At 41.7% G+C, this 24089-nt stretch overlaps 1 protein-coding gene across 13 annotated transcripts in view; it reads left to right on the top strand.

Annotated features, from left to right (window-relative positions):
• The window catches only part of AKAP13 (A-kinase anchoring protein 13), a 330778-nt gene that overhangs the window by 187617 nt on the left and 119072 nt on the right, over positions 1-24089 (top strand). For all 13 annotated transcript variants that reach the window (XM_073304193.1, XM_073304191.1, XM_073304188.1 and 10 more), the window contains one exon: positions 3321-3397. In XM_073304193.1, coding sequence (XP_073160294.1) covers positions 3321-3397 — 77 coding nt within the window. The remainder of the gene's footprint in view (positions 1-3320; positions 3398-24089) is intronic.

Raw genomic sequence — 24089 nt, 5'->3', positions numbered from 1 at the left:
TAAGTACTGTGAGGTTTTTCAAGTTCACTTTGTTCTGAGTCAGAACTTATCTTGGCAAGTAGGGACGTGTATATATTTATTTTGCGGTTAGGGACGTAACTGCTGCTCAGCAGAAAGAACCAAAATTCTTTTCTGACAGACTTTGGGCTGGAGTCCTTCTCAGAAGAGAGGCTCGGGTCAGGTGGATGCTTCCCTGAAACACACGTCACTGGGGATTGTTTTTTTTAATTGTCATTGCTAAATTGTCACAGTTTGTGATATGCAATCAAAGGTTTTTCTCTTCAGTGAGAGATGCAGGGAAAAATGCAAGACCATCTAGCTGTGTAAGGGTTTCATTTATGTTAACTGCTCCTCATGACATCACTCTCTTTCATCTCATTCCCTTGTCATGTGATCAGTTTAATAAGATTTAGAGTCCCCAAAAGAAAAATCAAGTCTGCATCCAAACAGCTATTCAGGGCCTGGTCCTCAAGAGCAGTGAAATCAAGGGGAGACTCCCATGCCTCTTGTAGAAAGTTTTATGAACCTCATGCAGTACTTAGGGGTTGGGCCTTTTATTCAGCACCAAATACCCCTGTGAAATGAGATTTTCCTGCAAACTATTTGAATAGTACATATTTGGCCTGACTTGCATTTGGGCAAGCAAGCAGTTGAGGTATGAAGCTGAAGTTTGGACACCCAACAGATAAGAAGACACACTGGCCTGGTTTCTACAGTAACTAAATCACGAATAGTGTGCCTTATTCTCTAGAGATTCCCCTTGAACAAATTGCCATAATGGATCTCCTGGCAGGTCTAGGCCTTTAGAGGCTGGCATCTGCTAATTTCCATGAGTAGAATTTTACCATTTCTACTTTCAAGCTCCTAACCTCATCCTCACCACGAGGACATCCACTTTGGCTGTCCAGAAAGGTTTTCACTAGCATTTATTTCAGCAGCTAGGGTGGCAGGTTCCACTGGAGGCAAGCTTTATTAATATTAATAATATTACATAAGGTGCTCCCTGCCTGAATGCCTCTGTGATGTATTTCAACACTAGTTTATGAGTTTGGGATATTCATTCTTAGTAGAAGTGCTTGTGTTCTGGAGGTAAAGTGCACAAAACTTGGTTCTTTCAAATCACATGCTGGACCAGTCCACGTGATGATATGGAAGCCCACAAAGGTCAAAACCTGGAAGTCAGATTTGGCTGGGTTGAAACCATATATGTAAATAATGCTCAAGGAATGATTTGCAAAGATAAAGTCCTTAAATTGTACATCTAGCCAATCACAGTTGTATAGGTTAACAACAAAAATAGGGTCTGATCTTGCTCCCATTGAAGTCAATGGATGTTTAACTGTTGGCTTTAATGGGAGTGGGATTAGACATGTCCCTTGCCCTCTCTTCAGGATCTCAAAGCATTTTACAAACATGAATGAATTTATCCTCACAACCCCACTGGGGAGGAGGCAAGTATCATTATGGTACCTGTTTCTCAGATGGAGAAGCTGAGGCACAGTCAGTTTAAGTGACTTGTCCAAGGCCACAGAGGAAATCTGTGGCAGAGCCAGGAAGAGAGCCCTGATGCCCAGTACTGTGTTTTGGCAACAAGATTGTTCCTTCCACCCCTATATTTAAGGAGCATCTTCTTGCATTTATGACAGCAGTCTGTCTGTTCCCCCTAAACACAGTTCCTTGTTCATATGTGCAGCCTGGGGCCCCAAGGTTGCTCCCTTCCCCCTCTATGGGCCTGGGGGAGTTAGGGTGCACATGCTGGGCATTAACAGGCTCGCATTTCCTGGGGGCCCATTCCTGCGGCATTATTATCCTTTCCAACAGCTCATTTCAAGAGTTTTTAGGGGAGGGTCACTCTTCCTAGCTGAACCCTCCCCCTTATCATAAGTACATGATCACTGGCTGTTTTGCCAACAAACTGGTGTCCCCTGGGTGATTCTCACGTGTGCTCAGAACTATTGCTGAATTGGCTCTGGTTTCGTAGACGGTTCTGCTGTTAACAACCCATAAACTCATCAGGTCTTTCTATCTGATACCACAGCATTGTGTTAATTTGTAATTTCTTTGAATTAGCACAGCAAGTGGTGTGTAGCAAAGTACCCTTAATGCCCTTAAGACGAACTAGCTTGCACTATCCGTGCAAACTACTTTTTTCATTGATTTTAATTTAAGATGGAACTGTGGTTTCCCGCAGCCTCCTTTTTATACAAATGATCCACTACAAATTGTCAGTTAAAAATCCTTTTGATTCCCATAGTGCTCAGTTACAGATGGCTAGGAGAAGAATGATGTGCCTTGTGGTTGGAGCCGGGAGACAGGGGTGTTGCATTCTGTCCTGGCTCAGCCACTGACTCACTGGGACACCTTGGTCAAATCACTTCACCTCTCTGCACTGCTGTAAAATGGGAATAGTTACATAACTCGCAACGTGGGGTAGTGAAGCTTAATTCACTGTCTCTGAAGTATTTTGGAATCCATGGGTCTTTAGAAGTGGAAATTGGTTTTAGATTTAAGTCCTGGTCAGCGTAGGTGTCACAAGACAAAAATGGTTATTTTAAAGTGGGCAAGGTGCAGAGAAAGAAAATGCTGGTGTAAATGGTGATCGTTTAAGTTTTGCATGTTAATTTGCTGGGAAGAGAGGACAATAGGATTACAAAGTTTTTCTTGTGTTTCATCAGCACCATCACCAGAAAAAAAAATTTTCCAGGCGGTTGCCAAATTTGGGTGGAGACTGACTTGCCTTACTACTCTCTGGGACCTAATCTACCACTTCAGGTTAAGGAGAAGAGGCATGTGTGGAGAAGCTGGCATTGCATTAAACACTTGAAAGTTGAGAAAATATTCTTGCCTCCCACCTGTCTCCATGTTATGGTAAAGAATCGTAGAAGATTAGGGTTGGAAGAGACCTCAGGAGGTCTTCTAGTCCAACCCCCTGCTCAAAGCAGGACCAACCCCAACTAAATCGGAGAAAAACAAATATATACTTTTTGATCATACAACAGGAATAATGGAAGCCGAGTCTTCTTTGGTGTAAACATATATGCAAATATAACCTAGATTTCAAGCTTCACATAGAGCCATCTGTAGAAGTCTAGTCCTGTGGTTTCTGTGTGCTCACTGCTGTTTCATATTTCCTTCATTCACAGACACTGTAGTTGTAAAATTACTAACAAACAAGCAGCAAAGTCAGGAATAAAACCAGCTGTTGGAAAGAAAATAATGCCTGTTGAGTTTTTTAGAAGTATTTGAATAAACAGAAAAACAGCAGCCTTAAACAAAGGGAGTTTGCTTAAATCTACTTTGCAAACCTTTTGTCCTTGCAGAAAAGCTGGAGATGAAAATTGAAGATGAGGTGGATTTTTTGAAAGACCTCAGAGAGCATGCAGTTTCTGAAGGAACAGTAAGTGTCATTTTCGCATCTTTATATTGTACTTTGCCATGCTTTAAAAAGAAATGTCTGTGCAGCTGATGATGATCAGCTGAGTTGCTGATTTCCTTTCCACAGCTGCTGTGAAGCGAAACGTAAGTTATACAGAGTGGCTTTTCTTGTTAACCTTCTAAAACTAGCATTGATTTTTAGTCCTCCTTATTTTTGAAATAGTATTTAGTTTAAAATAAAAAGATGATAAAAGACAAATTAAAAATGAAAGCCACAAAAGGTTTTGACAGTCTCATAATGTACGATAGGTACCTCAGGTCTGTTGATGCTCCACAATATGAGGTTGTCAAAAGTTGGGGAGGTGAAAGATTCGCTCCTCCTCCTACAGTATTACTGTAGCTCATGGTGTAGTTAACATAAAATGATTGTTCATAAGTGTGTACAGAGAGACAGCATGGTCCGGTGGATAGGGCACTGCACTGGAAGTCAGGAGATCTGGTGGTGTATGTGGCTCTGCTCTGTCCTGTTTCCTTGTGCAAGTCACTTCATCTCTGTGCTTCTGTGTCTCCTCCCACCAGTCATTTGTTTAATTGTTAATTCCTCAGGGCAGGGGACTATTAACTACGGCCTGCTCTATGCTAGGAAGTTAGGTTGACCTAGCTACATCCCTCAAGGGTATGAATTTTTCACATTCCTAAAAGACATAGTTAAACCGACCTAAGCTCCAGTGTGGACAGTGCTAGGTCGAATGAAGAATTCTTCTGTCGATGCAGCTACCACCTCTTGGAGAGGAGGATTTATTAAAGCGACGGAAGAACCTCTTCCGTCTCTGTAGTAAGAGTCTGTGCTATAGTGGCACAACTGCAACTGTGCTGCTGCAGTGTTTCTAGTGTGGACGTAACCTCTGTGTTTGCACAGTGCCAAGCACTCCAATTTTGTTTGAAATCTATATGCACTACAGTAATACAAATAAATAATAATCATAAGCCCAAATACAGGGGGAACCAAATATGAGGGGGAAGGGGGAACCATAAAATTCCCAAAAACCATAAAACCAGGAAAAAAGACCAGGCAGGAAGTTTGAAATGAAGTGGGCTTATTTTGTGTTAAACATTTTCTGTCACCTTCAGCTGTCACCATTTTTGAGGATTAATTGCAATAATAAAAGCTAGGCTATCACATTTGTTTGAGATGGAGTTAAGCTGTGGTTTAAAACAGACTTCGTGCATTTTGCTCTGTTATAAGCTGTCTTTCTCGATGTTATCTGACCCAATTGTCTTTGAGGCATTTTCGGTAGTGTGCATGTGCGCTGTTTTAGAGCAGCAGTATTTGTGTGTTAGTTTATAATTAAGAAGCTAATGTTATAATAGTAAACAGTATAAAGATGAAGTAACATTACAGGGTGGAGCCTGTAATCTTCTCTGCACATTAATGAAAGCTCTTTGGGTGGTAAAATAATCTTGCCAAAGCAGACAATAAAATCAGGCTTATTTTTGTATGTTTTTAACAAGTTAAGGCTGAGTTTGTAATTGTTAACTCAATGAGTTAACCAGGGAATAGTGCTAGTAACCTTCCAATCTAAAATGTGTGCACTTTGATAAATGTCTTGCATTATCATAATGCTGTAGTGTAAAGATGCTGACTGTTTTTATCCCACCCCTTTTGATAGATAATTTTTATGACTAATCCCTGGGTGTCTGCTTGTATAGCAGGATCTATTTAGACAAAAGCAAAAAGAACACACCCCATATTTCATTTATTTCAAGCAACATGCATCTCAAAAGAGGAACAAAAAGAAAGGTACTGAGTTTAGTTTTTGTTTTATGTTTCATAATGTAGGTGGTATGCTACTTTAATATAAATCTGGCTGCAGCTTTGTCCTGTCCCTTTGCTTCCCTGCAGAGGGAAGGAGCATGCTCAGATTAGCCAACCTCCCCGGCCCCTTTTTAAATCTGGCTTTTCTGGTGTGGGATTGGGAGCGCCAAGAGAATGGAAAGTTTGCTGCAGAAGGAGTGACACAGTTTCCTGTTGCTAAGTTCAACAAAAACAACATAACAACTGTACTATATTAAGGCCATTTAAAAAAAAACAGCTGAAGATTTATAAATAGAGCTTAATTCACACATGTAGGTTTAGCTAGTGGCTAGATTTAGGCTGGGGATGGGATGGGGGAGAAGAATCTCAAAATATAGATGTGCAGCTCTCTCTGTTCTCCGCTACTGCTTCATGTAGTGTTAATTTCACATAGCCCGGATTTTTTCAGGTGTCCACTGCCTTCTCATTAGTGGGCCATTTGGTGGTTAGTAAAAGTGGTTTCTTAGTTTGCTCCAAATCGGGACTATTTTATTGTTTGCATCTACTCATGGGTTTTGTTTATTAAAGATACTTTATTGATGTTGTTGGGAAGCAAAGTGAAAGTAACCACATTTTTCACATCTGAAATTTGCATGGTAGTATTTTCATATCTATAATTCAGAAATAAACTTCTGTGCAGAGAAAAGTAAGCACTGAACTTTCAGTCCCTAAAAGAGAGAAGCTTCATTGTCCTGAGCCTGTTGCATGCCATATGTGAACATGGGGGTGAGTGGAGTTCTGTATACCTCTTCTTATGGTTTAATCTCCTAGCCAGAGGAGTAATTGGGTAGCTGGTGCACAGCGATTGTACTCGCTTGAGCTTTATCTGTACAGGTACCTATCGTGTCCCAGAAGACTTTGCTTGAATATGGATCTTGTGCATGTGATGGAAAGGCTGCAGCTGAAAAGGATTTAGGAAAAGTGTGGCTTTGAGAATTGCAAACATTAAGAATATAACAGGAAAAGAGTATATGAGAAGGTAGTTCTAAGTGGAAGCTTCGGAATTTAACAATCAACATTTGGATTTGGCTTCTCTGTACACAGAACCACACGCTCTCATTGACATAAATAGCTACAGTTGTCATAAATACTGTTAAACACAACCTAGGAAGATCTTCTTTACTGTCACAGTGGTAGGGCTGGGTGTTCTAAAGTACTTGTCCATTGCTGCTCTTTGCCATCCAGCAATTATTGGGAGATGAAATTATTTGCTCTTCCATCCTCCTTCCTGTAGGGTTTCTCCAATTAAAGTGGGCATTTCTCAAATGTCTTAAAACTGCTTCCTTAGAGATTATATTTGTTCAGTTTTAGGTCCAATTTTGTAGCAAGAATTTCCCAACTTGTTCTAAGAACTAGGGTCACCAAATGAAATTAATAGGCAGCTGGTTTAAAACAAATAAAAGGAAGTATTTCTTCACACAACGCACAGTCAACCTGTGGAACTCCTTGCCAGAGGATATTGTGAAGGCCAAGACCATAAGTGTTCAAAAAAGAACCAGATAAATTCACTGAGGATAGGTTCATCAATGGCTATTAGCCAGGATGGGCAGGAATGGTGTCCCTAGCCTCTGTTTGCCAGAATGAGCGACAGGGGATGATGGATCACTTGGTGATTACCTGTTCTGTTCATTCCCTCTGGGGCACCTGGCACTGGCCACTGTCAGAAGACAGGATACTGGGCCAGAGGGACCTTTGTTCTTCATGCATTTAGCAGTATGTACTATAAATTGTGGTTATGTCTGAGATTTAATTAGCTACTCTTTTGTTTCTCCTTTTGTATTTTGTTTGGGGAACATAAGTGGAATTGGGGACGATAGCAGGATATGATCCATTCATGTTAAACTTTATCACTTCTAAAACTGAATGACTCCAGACTCTTCATCCAGGGGTCAAGACATACTGATGGGAAATCAGTCCTACCTTCGATACACGGTTATGTTCAAGCTTAGCAGACATGACTTAGTTTCAGTAAACTGACAGGATGTCAGACTATTTGTGCACTGACAGCCTTAAATCTTTATTAAGTCTCTACTTTTTGAAGAGATAAATAAGCATGACTTTGTGTTTGTATTTAGAAATGGAATCTGGTAGCTGTGGGGGGTCAAATAACACTTACTACTTTCTGACGTACATTTCCCTTTGTGTTCACCCCAGAAATAAATTGCAGCTGTTTTATTCATTGAATCGCTTTGTGTAGTGATGACACAATGGAAGAAACTGCCTTTCTTGGTTCTTGCTATTTTTTGAGTGTCCAAAGCTGAGAGTAACAGTCGGTAGCTGGCTGATGAGAACACAGATGGTTCACTAGGAATTCTCCTTTTTGCTTATTATTTGGTTTATTTACCATATATTGTTGAGTGTTATGCATCCTCCCTTTAAAGGATGGATGGTTTTAAAGGACTGGATGTATTTTCAACAAAAAGTACGTTGTTGGTAAAAGTGGAATTTGTAATGATCTTTCCGTGGAGGGAAACTAAACTAAGTAAGCCGTTTGCACTTTTCCACATGTCCACTGGTCCAGGTTCTTCAGTAAGGAAACACCAATGACAGGTGCTAGCCGCATCATTTACTTCATTGGGAGGTGCTCAGGTACCATGGTGATCGATGCAGTAGATGCTTGAATAGAATATACTCAGTGGTCCACAACCTTTCAGTTGCAATAGCATGTTCATGTTCCCAGAAGAGTGTGGTGGGCGTCGGACACCGAAACGCCGCTGAGAAGCAGCGGCATTTCGGCAGCAACGCTTCTTGCTTCTGGGCGGTATTTCGGCAGCTGGTTGTCCGGCAGCTGCACTCCTCGGCAGTGGGTTGCCCGGCGGAAGCGCTCTCTTGTCGGTAGGCGGGCTACGCTTTGGGGACCACTGTACTAGATAATGCTGCTTATATACCCTTCCATAAGCCTTTTTGTTCTGTGTTTGCACAATACCGGCATAACAGAGTTCTGGTCCATGACATGTCTCCTGGGCACTACTGCAGTACAAATTAATAATAATAATAATAATTAATAATAAATTGTTTAATCTGGAAGGAAAGTTAATCTCCCACATTTGAGGTTGTTAGCACTTAAATTCATCTACAGCACTTAGAAGAAATGGAATTGAATTACTAAAGCTAATATTTGTATATATGCTTAGGGTTACTTATGTGAGAAACATATGCACCCAAAAAACACAAAACCAAAATTCTTTTTAGAGCCAAAACAATTAGCAACATAAGTGTATCGGTTTAAAATTTAAAACTGCATTTTAAAGCATTATATTTGAAACCGCCTTCTCTTTTATTTATCCACAAGCCCTGAGCTCAAAGCTACATACTTACCTCATCTTAATAAATAAATAAATAAACCTTTTAAAAAAAAGCTGTTGACTTTTTCTGTAGCGTTATTTTTATTATTTCATGTGGCTTTTAGGACAGGGGCACCTTTTAGACCTTCAGGACACTGGTAGCTCTGCCACTGGGATGCTCGAACCACTGCCCCAGAGGGAAATGAGAAAATAAAATAAAGATTTTCCAAAAGTGACTAATGATTTTGGGCACCTTCATTTTTGGGGGTTCAACTTGACACGTTTTAAAGGGACCTGATTTTCAGAGGGTGGGGCTCTTAGCACTTTCTAAAAGTCAAGCCCCTTTTAAGGCATCTCACATTAGCTGTCCAATAACTGATGTGCCTGAAATCATTAGTCGCTTTTGGAGATCTTGGTCATCTTTTTTATTATCCTTGCCATATTATGTGTCGTTCTTTATTGTTGATGCCCCCATTGTAGCGCCTCACAATGAAGGATCCATTCGGGGGCAGCTGCACCGATGACTCGTACTGTGTAGTGAATATCCCAATAGGTGACTCTGAAGCAACAGTAGCAGCCGTAATAGGGTTTTATTGGACAGGATGACACCCACAGCCAGTGCCTTTCCAAACCTGGGCACTATGCTAATAGAACAGTGGAAGAGTGTTATAGTCCCCACTTAAAATATTGACCAAGGCATTTGGAATGATGTAAATGAGCAAAACCCAGAATATACTGTGGGCAGTGAAGACAAAGATTATGTTAAAGGTGTAGCTAATTATAGGTGTTCCTGGCAGCGTTGTGTAAAGTTAAGGTTGCCCACGACTTCCCATCGTAAGACCTTGTTCAGAGTTGCTTATAAGTTTGACAGGCAGTAGCCATTCAGGCTGGAATTTTCCATGCCCAGTGTCAGCTTCAATCTGAATTTTTTGGGGAGGTTTTAGTTAAAATGATTAATCTGTTTCTGAAATTAAGGAAAAATACCTTTTGACCAAGTTAAAAAAAAAATGCCTACAACCATTTAATTGAGGAACTCTAGTGTCCCCGTGCTTGGGAGCAGCGAATTGAAATTTGGCAGGGGGGGTCACCCTGGTGTCAGGGTTGTGCCTTTTGATGTTCCTGTGAAAATCTGCCCAAATTTGGCCAAGATATGACTCCAAAAAAAAATCTGTTTAAACATGTTCAGTAGAAAGTTAGCTTTGTAGCTAAATTCTCCAAAGATTCTGACTGTACTGAGCATGCTTCAACCCGGATGGCCAGGGCTGAGTAAACTATCCCTATGCCTGCACCTTCTGGCAGCCAGGGGCTAGTGTGGCACCCAGCACTGGAACTGAGTGCTAGAACACTGTCTTTTGTTTTCAGAATACAGAGGAGTGAGGAATTGGGAGGCAGAAGGGTCCATACCTCCTTGAAGGAGTCATGGAGGATGGGAGACAGGAGTTGGGAGCAAAGAGGGTCAGGAGCCGGGGGGAAGGGGGGAGGACGTGAGAGGGGGAGAGGAGCAGAAGCTGGGGTAGGGGGAGCTGTTGTGGGGCAGGAGCTGAGGGCTAGGAAGAGTGTGGATAGGAGCAGAAGGGGAGGGATGCAGGAGCTGCATTGTGGGGGGTGTTGGATATCCGTTACTCTGTTAGCTCAAGTGATAGAGGTCTGGGCCTGTGGATGTAAAGGTTCAAATGTCTGTTGGAAGCATATTGATGCCCTGCCTCAAATGATCATGTGATAAAATTTCTGTTTTATATTTTTGTAATTAAAAAATTACTTTTAACAAACAAAAAGAGACATTAAAAGAATGTTAAGGTTGCAAGGTCAAGGACATAAAAGTGAGGAAATGCCAAAATAAAGGGTACAATCCGAATTTGGCCTTCTTGTTAATCTTTAATTGCATGACCGCATGGTATATTTTCTATTCGACCTTGTGTAGTGTGGGAAACTTCAATTGAATGTCCGAAGTTTGGCGGTTATAAGCAACTGAGAAACTTAACTGTAGGTAGCCCTATATTCTCTGGCTATTAAATTCTTTGTGCCGTTTGCCTTTTTAAAATGTTTTACTGCATTTGTAACTATTATGAACATGGAAGGAAGCCATGCAGGAGAGAGGATCCCGCTGAAATAACTTGCAGTTCTTGAAGACCACATTGCTTTTCTGTGAGTGATGCAGTGAGGATCAATCTCCTCCACCCACCCTTCCAGAGCTGACAAGGAGAGGAATGGAGTGGGGGAAATAAGCCAAAAATGGGATGTTTTATCAGTGTTTCCATTACCACGTGTTGTACTTACTCTAGTAAGGGTGACACACTGGGGCAGAACTTTAGTCCGGTCATCGGCATAGTCCTTTCTCACACCCACTAGTATCCTGTCTCTAGCTGGGTCATTCACAGAGCACAGGCTCCTGTGGTCTGAGGGGGAAATTATGTCAGACGGTCAAACTTTTTTTTTTTCCTTCTTACTTTTAATCTCAGTGTCTTATTGAATAACATTCCCTTTTATGTTTGTTAGCTTTAAATGGTAAATATGTTCTGATTTCAGTTTCCCCTGCACTGCTGAACTACACAAAGGTGATTTTCACTGTTAACGCTGCCTGAGGATATGCAGTTATCCCTGTCCCCCGTTCTCCCCCTCCAGTGAAAAGTCTGTGTATCTCCAAATAGACTCATAGACTTTAAGGTCAGAAGGGACCATTGTGATAATCTAGTCTGGCCTCCTGCACATAGCAGGCTACAGAACCTCACCCACTCCGGAAATAGACCCTAACCTCTGGGCTGAGTTACTGAAGCCCTCAAATCATGGTTTAAAGATTTCAAGTTGCAGAGAATCCACCATTGACTAGTTTAAACCTGCAAGTGACCAGTGCCCTGAACTGCAGAGAAAGGCAACACCCTACAGGGTCTCTGTCACTCGGACCCAGTGGAAAATTCCTTCCGAACCCCAGATCTGGCGATCAGTTAGACCCTGACCGTGTGGGCAGGACCCCCGAGACAGATACCTGGGAAAGAATTCTCTGTAGTAACTCAGAGCCTTCCCCATCTACTGCCCCATCTCCATCAGTTAGGGAGTTTTGCTACTGGCAGTCACCAGTGGGCCACATGCCTTTGAAGGTAATCCCATCATACTATCCCCTCAGCTCAGATATTTGCTTTTGGATTACCAAAGCAGCATATTCCACAGTGTGTGCTTTCTAGAGTTAGAATAACTATAAAATATAAGGAAACTAAAATAGTGACTAGCCTGAGACTATCCTGAACAAATATTAGCAGAACTCTTTTTTTTTTTTTTTTAATAAGTCGGCGGCAGGAAGGCTTTCACAATACTCCTTTCGCCACCCCCCGCCCTTCCCACAATTCATCTATGATGTCATAAAGTAAGGGGCAAAATCCCAGATCCAGTGCCAACACCATATTCACGGGCTCAGTACTGGACAATTCTGCAGGACTATGAAGTGGATGAATGCGCATCCCCCATAGCCCAGGTCATAGAGTAGAAGCCACTAAGACTGTTGTAGTACCTGCTGGTGGCTTGAGAGGGCAGATCCACGTAGTCATGGATGGATTTATCTGCACCTGCCTCTGCAGAGTAGCATTCTTTGATGACATGGAAGAAGCCACCACAGAGCTGGGGTCTGCAGATTGCAAAGGCTGTTGCATGGGGTTCTGATTTTCTGTCATCTTCATGCCCCCAACTCCTGCAGGTTGACCTCTAAGATTCCCTTACAAAGCTGAGTTCTGCATCATGCTGGGTGGATGCACGCCCTCCCCAGGATCCTTTTGCTGCACTGGGTGAAAGGGGCCAGAACAGCTTTGGTTCCACTGCCAGAAGATTCTCAGCAGTCCCAGAGACAAGACCGTGTTAGCTCGTGTGTGGGAGCCATGCTCCTCATTATTACCCCTTTGGTCCAGATTTCCTGCCAATACCGGTCACAAAGGGTATTTATCGGTGAGCTTTTTCACCTTGAGTGTTGAAGCTTCATGAGATACGTGGAGTTCCCATTGCATTCCGCAGATGCCATTCTGCTGAACAAAACCTCTAAGGCTGTGGTGTAAAAGTTGAGATGGAATATGTATGTAGTATTGAATCTTACTGTAATACTTTTGTTGGACATTAAGTAGAAGAGATTAGCTCTTGTTAAGATGTATAATACAGTAGCACCCTGACACTCCAATCAGTATCAGGGCTCCATTTTGCTAGGAGCTTTTCCAAACATATATGATGACTGATTCTCAACCACAAAGGGCTTCCAATCTGGGAATCTCTCTCAAATATCTCACCAGTGGTAAATAATGTATTACTTTCTCTTTATGTGGTTAATTTATTGCTGGATATTGATTTTTTTAAATTGTTTCCTATATTAACACAGCTGTGTAATCAAAGGTATCCATCACTATGGCATGTAAGAGCTGGCATTAACATTGTTTGTTGAAGAAATACTAAATTGTACTTTAAATGATTAGGAGAACCCAGGCATTTGGACTCTTTCACTTATACTTTAACACTTTCAATCTTGTCGTGTTATAGCAGACACAATTACTACATAGTTAACTCCTACTCTAAATATAGAGAAAAGTTGATACCAACCTCAAAGACCAAATGCTGATTTTCAGTGGAAATTTATATATTATGAGAAGTGGGTATTTTTGGAAGTCACATTATAGAATGTTTACTTTTTACATTTGTTTCCGTTCTGGTACTTTGGCATTTAAAATCAGCACCCTGTAACCTGGATAAGCAAGGACTTACTGCTAGATATATAGGCTATGGCTGATTGGTTATTAGAATGGTTTAGAAAGAAAATTTATAGCCAAGAATTCTACACTAGTGGTAGGTTTTTCATTTTAATTGCCATATGTGTGCCTTTTGATTTTGGGTTTTTTTCCCCCCTTCATCATAAAATATGACAAAATTGAAATAGTGTTTAGCTCTCTCTCCATCCTGGGAAGATGTTTACAGACTTGTTGACGCTCATCCAGTATGCTAATTCTCTCTCACAAGTATTCATCGCAAGTGGTTCCCAGGACCCCATCAGAAGAAGAATGTTGTTGTTTTGTTGTGTAGGAGCACATATTTTATAGTAGCAACACATTCCATATCCTGTGCTATGATTGGTGTTGCTGCTTTTGGAAATGAAGTATTTAATTTCAGGTGATATGGAGAAAGTCACTTCTAAACCCTTGAAGTGTTACACAGACCAGTCTTACATAGTTGCCTATTAGTTCCTCTGATGTATGGTTGGGCACACTTTCTGTGGATAGTGTGAAGAATTTTTCTTGCTGGAAGCAAAGATTAAAACAAAATTAGTAGACCTGTTCAACATCTTTCAGAAATGTTTTGAAAAATATTTCAGCACATTTTGACCAATCCTATATTTTATAGACTTTCCGTGAAGATCCAGTATCTTAAATCTCTAACCTTGTGATGGTATATTATTCACATATGTTGCTGGAGAGTAATCTGCATGGAGAAGTTCCTGCTGTTTCATCTGTAGACTGATATTGTGTGGGTGTACTTATGGATTATCCTTTTGGTTCCTATCCCTGGTTTTGAAGACCCCCATGAGTCTCGTGGAGGGAGATAGTGAGAAGAAGGGGAAGAGGGTGGGAAATGGTAGTGGTACATACAGAGTTTAAAACCCTTTTGCAGTACAGTGAATTTTCTTGTTTGTGGAATGATGCAGAAGAGCAAGAGCGGGCTACAGAGTTTAACTGACTACTAGATTTGGCATTGGGGAAGGAATTCATCCCTTCTTCTGGAATCTTGTGACAACAGGAGGACAAATGCTAGCTGGATGTTGGTTGTTCTAGCATCTGCAGTATGTTTGTTTTCCTATCTATTATTTTTGCTTGGCACAAGGTTTACTTTGTACTGAGTGTGTACTGAAGCTAGTAACCTAATAACGCCAGTGATGATTTTGTCTGTGAATCCAGAGTTTTTAATATGCATGAGCTTCATTTTTTAAAAAGCGTAATCAGGCTGGCTGTTGGAACATTGTTAAAAATTGGAACGAGCTCAGAAAAGAGCTACAAGAATGATTTGTGATCTGGAAAACATGCTTGATATTGAGAGGCTTAAGAAGTTCACTGTATTCAGTTTATCCAAGAGAGGATTAACAGGTGCCGTGATCATGATGGAAAAGTACATGTATGGGGAAGAGATTTCTGGTAGTAGACGTCTTTTTAATCTAGCAGAAAAAGGCACAATGAGATTCAGTGGCTGAAGCTGAAATTAAATTCAGACTAGAAAAAAGGTACACATTTTAAGTGTAGTTAACCATTTAAACAACTTACCCTAGAGATGTGGTAGAGTCTCCATCACTTGAAGTCTTTAAATGAAGACTGGATGTCTTTCTAAAAAATATGCTGTAGTGCAAATAAAAGTTATGGATTTGATGTAGAAATTTCTGGATGAGATTCTCTGGCATGTGTTATGCAGCAGGTGATAATAAATGTCACTTCTATGTTAGAAGATCAGACACAGTGATGGCATTCTGGAGAACCCAGATATGGATGTGAGTGATTATTCAAGAGAGGAGCTGAAACCAGTGTCCTGGCAGTAGATGGAGAGTTAGAGGCTGATGGTAATATCCAGGAATGGCACTTCCAGAGAGAGCGGTTGAAAAGGGTTGTGCATCAGAAGAAAATATAAAAGAAATGAGAGCGAGAAAGAAAGAGGGAGGGGAAGAGAGAGAGAGCATTTTATTTAAAGCTAGAGTGCAGATTAGAAAGAACAGTTCTTCTGTTAAGTATTTCCATTCATGCCGTGTGAATTGCTATGAAAATCTATTTGGCATTTTACCCAGTGCCATTAAAACACTTTCTCTGGAATTATGGAACTGAAAACTGAACTTAGCCTCACAGTTTCTTCACAGAATCTGTTTAGTTTTTGTTCTCTCTCTCCAACCTCTCCGCTTCCCCCGCACCTTCCCCTTCTTTTGTAGACTGTAATGCTTATTTTTGCAATTGTTTTTATGCAAAGGTGAAAATAATAAGTCCTATTCTTCTAAGGCCTATGCCCTGTTGCTGCTTGATGCCTCGTATTGATTTGTGTGACCTGAACTGAGACTGACAATCAATTGTCAGTACAGGCCAGAAACCTCACAGAATGTTTTTTGATTTTTCAAAATGTTTCTAGGATGACAGGAATTTCAAAATACCCAGTCAAGTGGCAGCCCAGATGTTACCATTCCTCTCCCTCTCTGCCCACAGAGGATTAATGCAATGCACTGTTCTGTCCTCACTTGTGTAGACCTGGATTCAGATATAGCTTAAATCACCAGTGTCTTGATTCGCGGTGGCTTCCGCCTTGTCTCTACAACCACAACATTTGGTATAGTTGGCGGTGACAGTTTGAGATGGCCCCCAGACTGGAATTGCACAGATGGGGGTGAGGGGTTGGAGTTGCAGTGCAGGATTAAAAATCTGTTTATTTTAGGCCTGTTTTAGATGCTAGTGTCAGGGTTAACTGAACCTTTGACACTCTTTCCTCTCCCCCCTCCCCCCCACATCCCGAATCCTTGAGAGCACCCACTTAAGGTTTCAGGCTGTCAGGTGTAACCTCTCTTGGGCAGAGACATGCATCTGTCTCCCTCCAGACTGGGGGTTTCGGCTTGCAGCCCCTCTGCACCTCACTGTGACTTCCCCAGCAGGTCCAACAAGGGTCCAGCAGCTGTGGTTAACCTTCCTCCGGTGGCTACAACAGGGTACACCAGTTACCAACCAGCCCTCACAGAGCAAAATACATTTATTCTTAGGAGAAAAGCATTAGAGACAGCATATAAAAGCAATAAAAGTTCCTATACACATGCTAAAATTTTGCCAGAGGTCAACCATTTGTCTTAGGGGCTCCTAGTCGGCCTAAGTGTTTCCAACCCTTCTGCAAGGGTTACCCCCTACCCCCGCCGCTTTGAATGTAAGGTCCTATTCATTTGCTGGATCCAGAAATAAGGCCTTTGTCAGTTCAAACTCAAAAACTCTTTCTGTGTTTGAGTCTCTGGGAAAAAAAATATTTGAACCAGTATATATGCAAACCTCTCCAGGTCCTGGTACCTCTCTAGAGGTGTTTAGCCTGTGTCTCACCTTAATTATCCCCCACTGTTTTTACTTCCTGGAGGAGCAGTGGTAACCTTTCCCCATGGAGTAGAACATAATCATACACTAACCATTCATAAATTTAATAGAGTGATCCCCAAAATATTGCACAGGGTTGCAATATTGGTCACACCTTGGTGTCTAAGTGCTTGGAATTTACAGAGCTTCAGCCAAGTTATGGGAGGGCCCCGGTCTGGGATAGCAGAAGGTGCTGCAGATCAGGATTTGAAGCGCATTTACATTACAGGGATGGGAAACCCTCAGCAGTGTCTGCCCTTGTTATGCCTGACTACAGCCAGTACCAAAAGCCCCTCACTTTCATGGGCACTGAATTCTCCAAAACACTTCCAAGTTAGGATGACCAGATGTCCCAATTTTATAGGGATAGTCCCTATATTTGGGGCTTTTTTCTTATGTAGGTGCCTATTACCCTCAACCTCCTGTCCCAATTTTTCACACTTTCTATCTGGTCACCCTATTCCAAGTTAAGGTCATGTCTGCATGGCGAATTACTGTGTGGCAAGCCAGGGTATGAATCTACAGCACTTGCCATGCATTAATGTCCCATGTGGACATGGCTACAGCACAGTGAAAGCCTTGGGTGTAGCTTAGTGTATTGGAAAGTGTAGTGCACCAAACTGCAGTCTGGGACTCTCGCTGCATTGTAGCAGAGTCCATGTGAAACATTACTACATGACAGGCTGGTGCATAACCTGGCTTGCCATGAAGTAACTCACCATTGGGACTTCTGAGCTTCGTGTAGAATTTCTGTATTCACCCTCATTGGTACCAAAAGCCAGATCATGTCTTCAGATGCAGATGCTTCTAAAATGCTTGTATGATACTGACTTTCCTATTGAAGGAGAACCCAGAAGTGTGAGTGGGACACCAGAACAATGTTCTTTTTTACCACCACTTAGGTCATTCCCTTCAACAGTTTGTTGATGTTCTTGTGGTCTGTGTTTGGCCTGCTGTTCTGCAATAACAGAACCATGGGGCCTATAAAACCAGCAATGTGACTCAGCTTTTGCAGTTGTTTGGTGAAGTACATCATAGCAGCAGTGGGAGAGCGAGAGAGGTTGCATTGCAACCAGCCTGCTTGCAGTTCTTGTCGTCTTATTTCCCTCTCCTCTCAGCTTGCTTGGGGTTTTTTAATCTGATTTGTATGTACGTGTATTTAATGAAAAACAAAATTGGCACTATAATGGGATTTCAAGTTCTAAATGGGCTCAGAAACATCTCCTTTGAATCACCAGTGAATTTAGCTCTTCCCTCCTCTTCCTGTTTATCATTTAAGCGTGCTCAGTGCTGTATAAAACAAAAGTGATGGCAGTTCTTGTCCCAAACAATTTACTGTATATAGAATAGATGTAGAAACAGTGTTGCTTTTTTGGGTGGGAGACGAAGGTTCTTGGGAGGGCTTTTTGTTTTGTTTTGCTTGCTCTGTGGGTGTTTTTTTTTTCATAGGAACAACTCTCTGGGAAAGTTCTTGCAGTAATTGCAAAATTAAGCCTAAAGCAAATCGTCATGGTTTAGCTAAAATCACCTTAAGAAAAGGCTTTCTCTTGGAAGTCTTCCTGATCCCTTTAATACCGGGATGCAGGAAGGTGCCTCTGTGCATTTTGTACATGCTTGTTAGTTTCTTTAAGTGCCATGTGCTTCCCTTTCATGCAGAGAGTGCCCTTCTATGTGTCTTTCTGATAGTAGAGTAATAGAGTTTCTTTTACCAGTGTTGTGACAATGATCTGTTTGTGTCCCCACCAGCATTTCACTATATACACAATATTGTGTATTCCCCTTTCATATACTGGTTATCCTTGTTGGGGAGATAAGAGGCAAGAAAGCGAAGCCCTGCCTTTTCTAACTCATTAGCTCTAAGACCTGGTATTGAGCCTGCTCAACATCAAGCACGGTGACTTGGTTTTCTTCTGTCTGAGACTGTACTTGCCTCCATAAATTAGAGCGAGAGCCCAAATTCTAATTCATTTCACATTCAACTTTAGCTCAGGCGACGCACACAGCTGGACGCATTAAAGAGAATACCTAAAAGCCGTTAGGAAGGATATTGCTATTTCAGATTGGCATATAATACAATTGTAGAAAGGTGGGTGATAAAACTCCTGTTTCAATTTTCAGTCTGAGATCTGGCACCCAGGAGCTCAGAAATCTCTTCTAAATGCTGCAGCATAGTTCTCAGTGTTGCTTATCAAGCACAGAAACATTGATGGATGTGGACAGCTGGGTTCTGTTGTCATCACTGACAAGTATTTCTGAGTCCTTTCCCATCTTCTCTCCTTTTCTTTTTTCTTTTTGACCTCGCATTTCTTTCCCTGTGATTGCAAGGTGAACACCTGCATGCCCAGAAGGAGGAGGACAAAGCTGTTTGCCTTACACTTGTACTTGAGCATTCTCTGATATTTGGCAAAGGGGAAGGTTATGGTTGCCACAGGGGAATTGGAATAGCAAAAGATGCCTTTTGATGGGAAGGGTTGTTAATATTAGGTCCCCTGGGATCAAGGTGGAACAAATATTGTACTTCTCTTTATTTGGCAGGACTCTTAGTTGGGGATCAGACCAACTTTCCATCCTCAGTAAGAGGGGATTGGCTCGAGTTGGGTTGGTGCCTCTGAGAGTGCTGTCTCTTTGGGGATGCCCAGAAAAGAGTGAGTCCCTTGTGGAGTGGGAGACCCCAGAGGTTGAGTGGAGTTGGGTTTTACGGGGCAGGTTATTTTTTGGAGGACTGGAGGCAGAGGGAGGCAGTAGAGTTTTTTGGTAAGAGACACCCTGTGCTTACAGCTTGCTCTGGAGTCTCTATTTGGACTCTCCTCTGGAGCACTGCACTGCTACTTTAGGGTGGCTGAGATGGTTGAATAACGATACAACACACTGGAAATGTGGATGCTGAGAGATAATGGTTGCAAGGTCTGGGTCCCTCAGTCATTGTAGTAGTAGATAGAGGGAGACAGAACAGGGGAAAAATTATGTAGTTCCGAAACTGGAGCCCTGAAAGGTAAACAGGTGCATAATGCTGCAGCCTGCTTATAAAGTGGTACATCTTGGCAGTAACACACCACCACCTGTGCTCTGTATCTGCACTGACTACCTGTTGGTTTGTGGGAGTGGTTTAAGAGGGTGTAGATGAAAGGAGCCTGGGATTTGTTTTCCTCTCTTCCTATGCCAGACTGCTGCTGTGGTCAGCAGAGATGCTCAAGCTGGAGCTCTCTTGGTAGGAATGGCACCTTAACTCTGTATTTAACTTCTTTACTCCCTGCTGTTCCCTCAGTCTGAAATAGGCTTAAGAGTCCTCTGCATGTCCCGTTTCTCTACCCAAGGTTTTGGGGAGGAAGGGAATAGTGAGGACAGGGCTTTGCAGTTGTGGCGGGATATTGTTGGTGTGTTGGTTGGCTAGCTTGTCAGTTTTGGTAAATGCTTATCATTTGGGGAAGCTGCTGGGTTTTGTGTTATATTTTTAAAATTGTCGGAGGCATCTGAATCCCAGTGTAGGCACTTTTTCTCTTGCTCTCTTTTTTGCTATAAATCTGAATAAATAGATTGATTAAATAACTGTCCCATTAGTGGGGAACCCAACACTTAGAGAATGCTCTGCCTAGCTCCTCACCCCAGCCCTTCTCAGTGCATCCAGCTTGCTTCTAATTTGGACTTTACCTTTGGGATTTTCTAGGCTGACCTCTCCTTCATGGTATTATAGTCTTTATTGTGCTCCAGGTACCAGTGTTGCCTCTTCACTGTATGGTTCCTTGGATTCATAAACCTATCTTCCATTTGAGAGCAGGGCTCTGCCTATGTCAGATAAGTGAGCTCTGTTTGCATTAGCTTTTCTTGTTGTTACCATTCTTTTTGGAAAGTGTTGCTGCAAATAAACAGCTATCCAGCCAGGTTGTGGTAGCACATTCTAGCATAAAAACAAAGGAGTTTTAAAGGAAAAAGCAGGCAACTGCATTTAGGCCAGAGGAGTAGAAGGAAAATTCTCTGAGCATTGTATGTTCTCTGAGCATTGTCTTTTCTCCCTGTCTACGTAAGAATATAATGAAAAGGTCTTCGTAAAGTACTTACTGATACTACAACGCAAGAGCTTTCCCAACTCATTCTGGCTCCTTCTCTGTTAGGAGAATAAAGCTAACAGACAAACTTTGTTCCACCCAGTAGCTAAGATGTTTCTCATTGAAAACTAGGGTATTTGGTTTAATTTAAAATGCTTTCTAACTGAAATTTGTTTTTGAGAAAAGCACAAAAATGAAATGTATATATGTATTGTGATGAGTAATAACTGTTCCCCAACTAGTAAGAAATGCTGTCTGACGGGTTAGCTACCTTTGGCAGGTCTGCTTTTTAAATATATTCTGTGTACCTTTTATGGAGAATACATTGGCAGATGTCTGGGGTCGCAGTGCTGAAACAGCAAAGGGGGTGGTAGACTGAGACCGAGGTTATTGGCAGAGCTGTAAGGCGGACATGGAGTAAGGAGGCCAGGTGTGGAATATCACAGGATGCTGCAGGTCAGAATTTTGGTACATTAGCAATGCTGTGTGTGGACCCAGGACTAGAATAACAAGGTGTGCTACAAGTCAGGATTAAAGTGCATGAACAGTGCAGTGTAGGCATCCCTCTGGGCATTGCATTTTCTTGGTTTCATATCTAATGCCACTGATTAAGAATTGAAAAAGGAAAAGGAGTTTCTCAGTTTAAGCATAGTCTGGCCATCACCTTTTTAGCTTTAATGCAAGGAGCATGGCTTCTGTCTGCCTCTTTACCAGGCCCCCTCAAGGGGACTGTCTATAGTGCTGGAGTAGGGGTGAGCGCTGGTAGAAGGACTTGACTAATATTTCTTTCCATATTTCTCTGAAGCTGACCTAGCCAAGAGAGCACGAAATGGCAACAGCTGTTGAAAAAGCCATAATTGTTTGACTATCCCAGCAGATGTTCCCATAAGGCATTTAAGTTGTCCCAGCCCCAATAAGCTGAGGGAAGGGGACGGAGGAAGAGGATCCTAATATTTATTTTTAATCCTCTAAAATAGGTTTTGCTGTTGGCCAAAACTTCACAGGCTGTCAGAAAAGCTGCAAACAGAAGTGCACCAAAATATATTGTATTTCTTTAAACATTTCTAACTTTAGCTTAAATTCTGTCTGCTCCCCTATTACTGACTGCTTTGGTTAAGAAAGAAAATGTTTTTCTTTCAATAGCTTTTGGATTTTTTGCTGAGTCTCCCCCTCACCCCACCCCCTTTACCGTCTGTATTAAATAAACCCATTTAACAAAATCCGATCCTCCTATAAACATGGAATAATGACAGCATCCCACATATGGGATTCATTAGTTTTTGCATGTTTTGAAGTACTTTTTTTTTTCTAACTGCTAACTTCAAAAACTTGAGACACTAATGCTGTGTAATAGCCAAAAGGGCTAGCTGAGTCAACTGCAGTTCCAGCGCTGGGTGGAAGGGCTTTGTAGATAGATTAATTAACCATTCTGTAATGGGAAGGAATTTCTTTCTTGCTTTACAGAATAATCTCTTGTAATTCTTGCATTCTCCAAATCCTTTTGTTTTGCTTTTAATTGATTTCACTGGGACCTACTTTGCTGATTATCTGAAGGTTTTCATGCTTCTGAGTCTAATAAACATTTCTGCTGTTAGGCCCCTGAGAATGCTAGAAAATATTCCCTTCACCCCTCATTTAATGTAATGTAATCTGTATTTAATTAATTAATTAATGTGTTTAATCTCCTTCCTTGGAACTGTTAGCAAGAGACTGGAGATCTTCCTTTTTATTCAAGAACAAACTGCTGAGTTACCTGTGACATCAGGAGTTTTAACTGAGGAAGGAAGATCCCAGTTTAGTCTCTCCAGTACTCCAGGGAACTTCCAAAACTCCCAAGAATCTTGAATGCTTCTGTGTGGCATTTCCCCCCCCCCCCCCCCCCCACCGTGCATCCTGTGCCCAGTAGGTGGGGTTTACTGCAGTACCAGCAAGTTTACACTTCTAATGCCTTGAGGGGCTGTGGTTTCAACAAGGATAAGGTAACTGTGACGGGGAGGTATGTGGTCATGAAAATGGAATAGACAAAGCCTCTCCAAAACATACCCAGTGGCCTGAGCTTCACACAGCTTCTAAGCTCGTTCCAAGGTAGCACCGACATTATCAGAAGCAAAGAGAGCACTATTCCACTGAGATGCTCTGCCAGCAGGAACAGATTTATTCCAGTGGGGTTCTCTGATAAACTGGAAAGAATGACAACCTTCATGTACCATATTATGAGCCAAAATTCTTACTGCATAGCTGTAGAATGTAGCATTCCATAATTATACAAATAAATATTGTTTTTATTTTCTGTAAAAATGTCAACAATAAGGCTTAGGCTGTGATATCTGGCTGTTAAGTAAGAGATGCTTTGTATCCCCTGAAGTGCCTCTTGTAGTATTGTATAAAGCTGTGAAGAGGAGGCATCTTAGGCATGTTCTGCTACAGCAGAGAAGTATGTGGTCATGTTTTGAATATGTCTGTAAATTGGAGCTTAGTTTTGTATTCCTTGGGGACCCTACGCATTCCCTCCCTCCAGTCCCCTATTGAAATCTATAGGGCACAAAGGTACATGAAGTGTATGGATTTCTAAAGTGCCCTTCATTGCAGGATCCAAATGTCTATCAATTCCTTACTGGGCTCATCCATTGTAAATAATAGTGAGCAAAAATATTCTGATAGAGGACTTTCCGGGTAACATAAACGTATAAATGAGTTGGTATTTAAAATTTGGTTACAAAACAGAACTTGCAGACCAAAGGAGTTGTGGCCAATACACTCCTCGTAAAGTTGGGCTTTATTTGTCTTTGTTTCCTGCTGTGTTTTGTTGCAAGTAATTTTATCCTAAAGAAGTCATGAAAATATCACTTTTATATGAGTACAAGATCTAATTGGAATCATAGATATTGTTCACCGTCTGCTTAGGAGGGGGGCCATGTCTTAAATTGCTGCAATCACCGACTATTCCAATTACCATTGGAGTCTGTGATGCACTACCCATCTCCAGTCCTCCCCCCACCCCCGTCAAATGTTTTTTGGAAGGACAAAACAAGTAATGCAGTGTCTTCTCTTCCCTGCCTTCTTCAGTAGCAGCCAAGCAAAAAATTGACCTGGAAATGCAGTCTGATGGTGGATGCTTTGTACACCAGTCTTCTACTTTCCCACCACTTCTCCTTCCAGTCTTCCAAGCTGCTTGATGAAAGAGCAGATTTTTTCCCCACCCTTTTGACAAAATGCCCAGTAGGGACTATAGGCTGGATTGTGTGTGCTCCCCAGTCTAGTCCAAAGTGTGTGAATCCTACAGATTTAAAGAAAAGTGCCATAGGAAGCTGAGTCATTTTCTGGCCTGAGCTGTGCATTTGAATTATCTTTCTGTGTTGTTCAGTTTGACAAAAGCAGTTTAAACTAAAAGCTTAGAAGAAAAGTAGAATATGAATACTTTTGCAATCTAAACTGCGCC

The sequence above is a fragment of the Lepidochelys kempii genome, chromosome 10 (genome assembly GCF_965140265.1).
Source record: "Lepidochelys kempii isolate rLepKem1 chromosome 10, rLepKem1.hap2, whole genome shotgun sequence".
Classification (NCBI taxonomy): domain Eukaryota; kingdom Metazoa; phylum Chordata; order Testudines; family Cheloniidae; genus Lepidochelys; species Lepidochelys kempii.
Note: the sequence above shows the minus strand (reverse complement) of the source record. Positions and strands in the feature narration are given on the sequence as shown.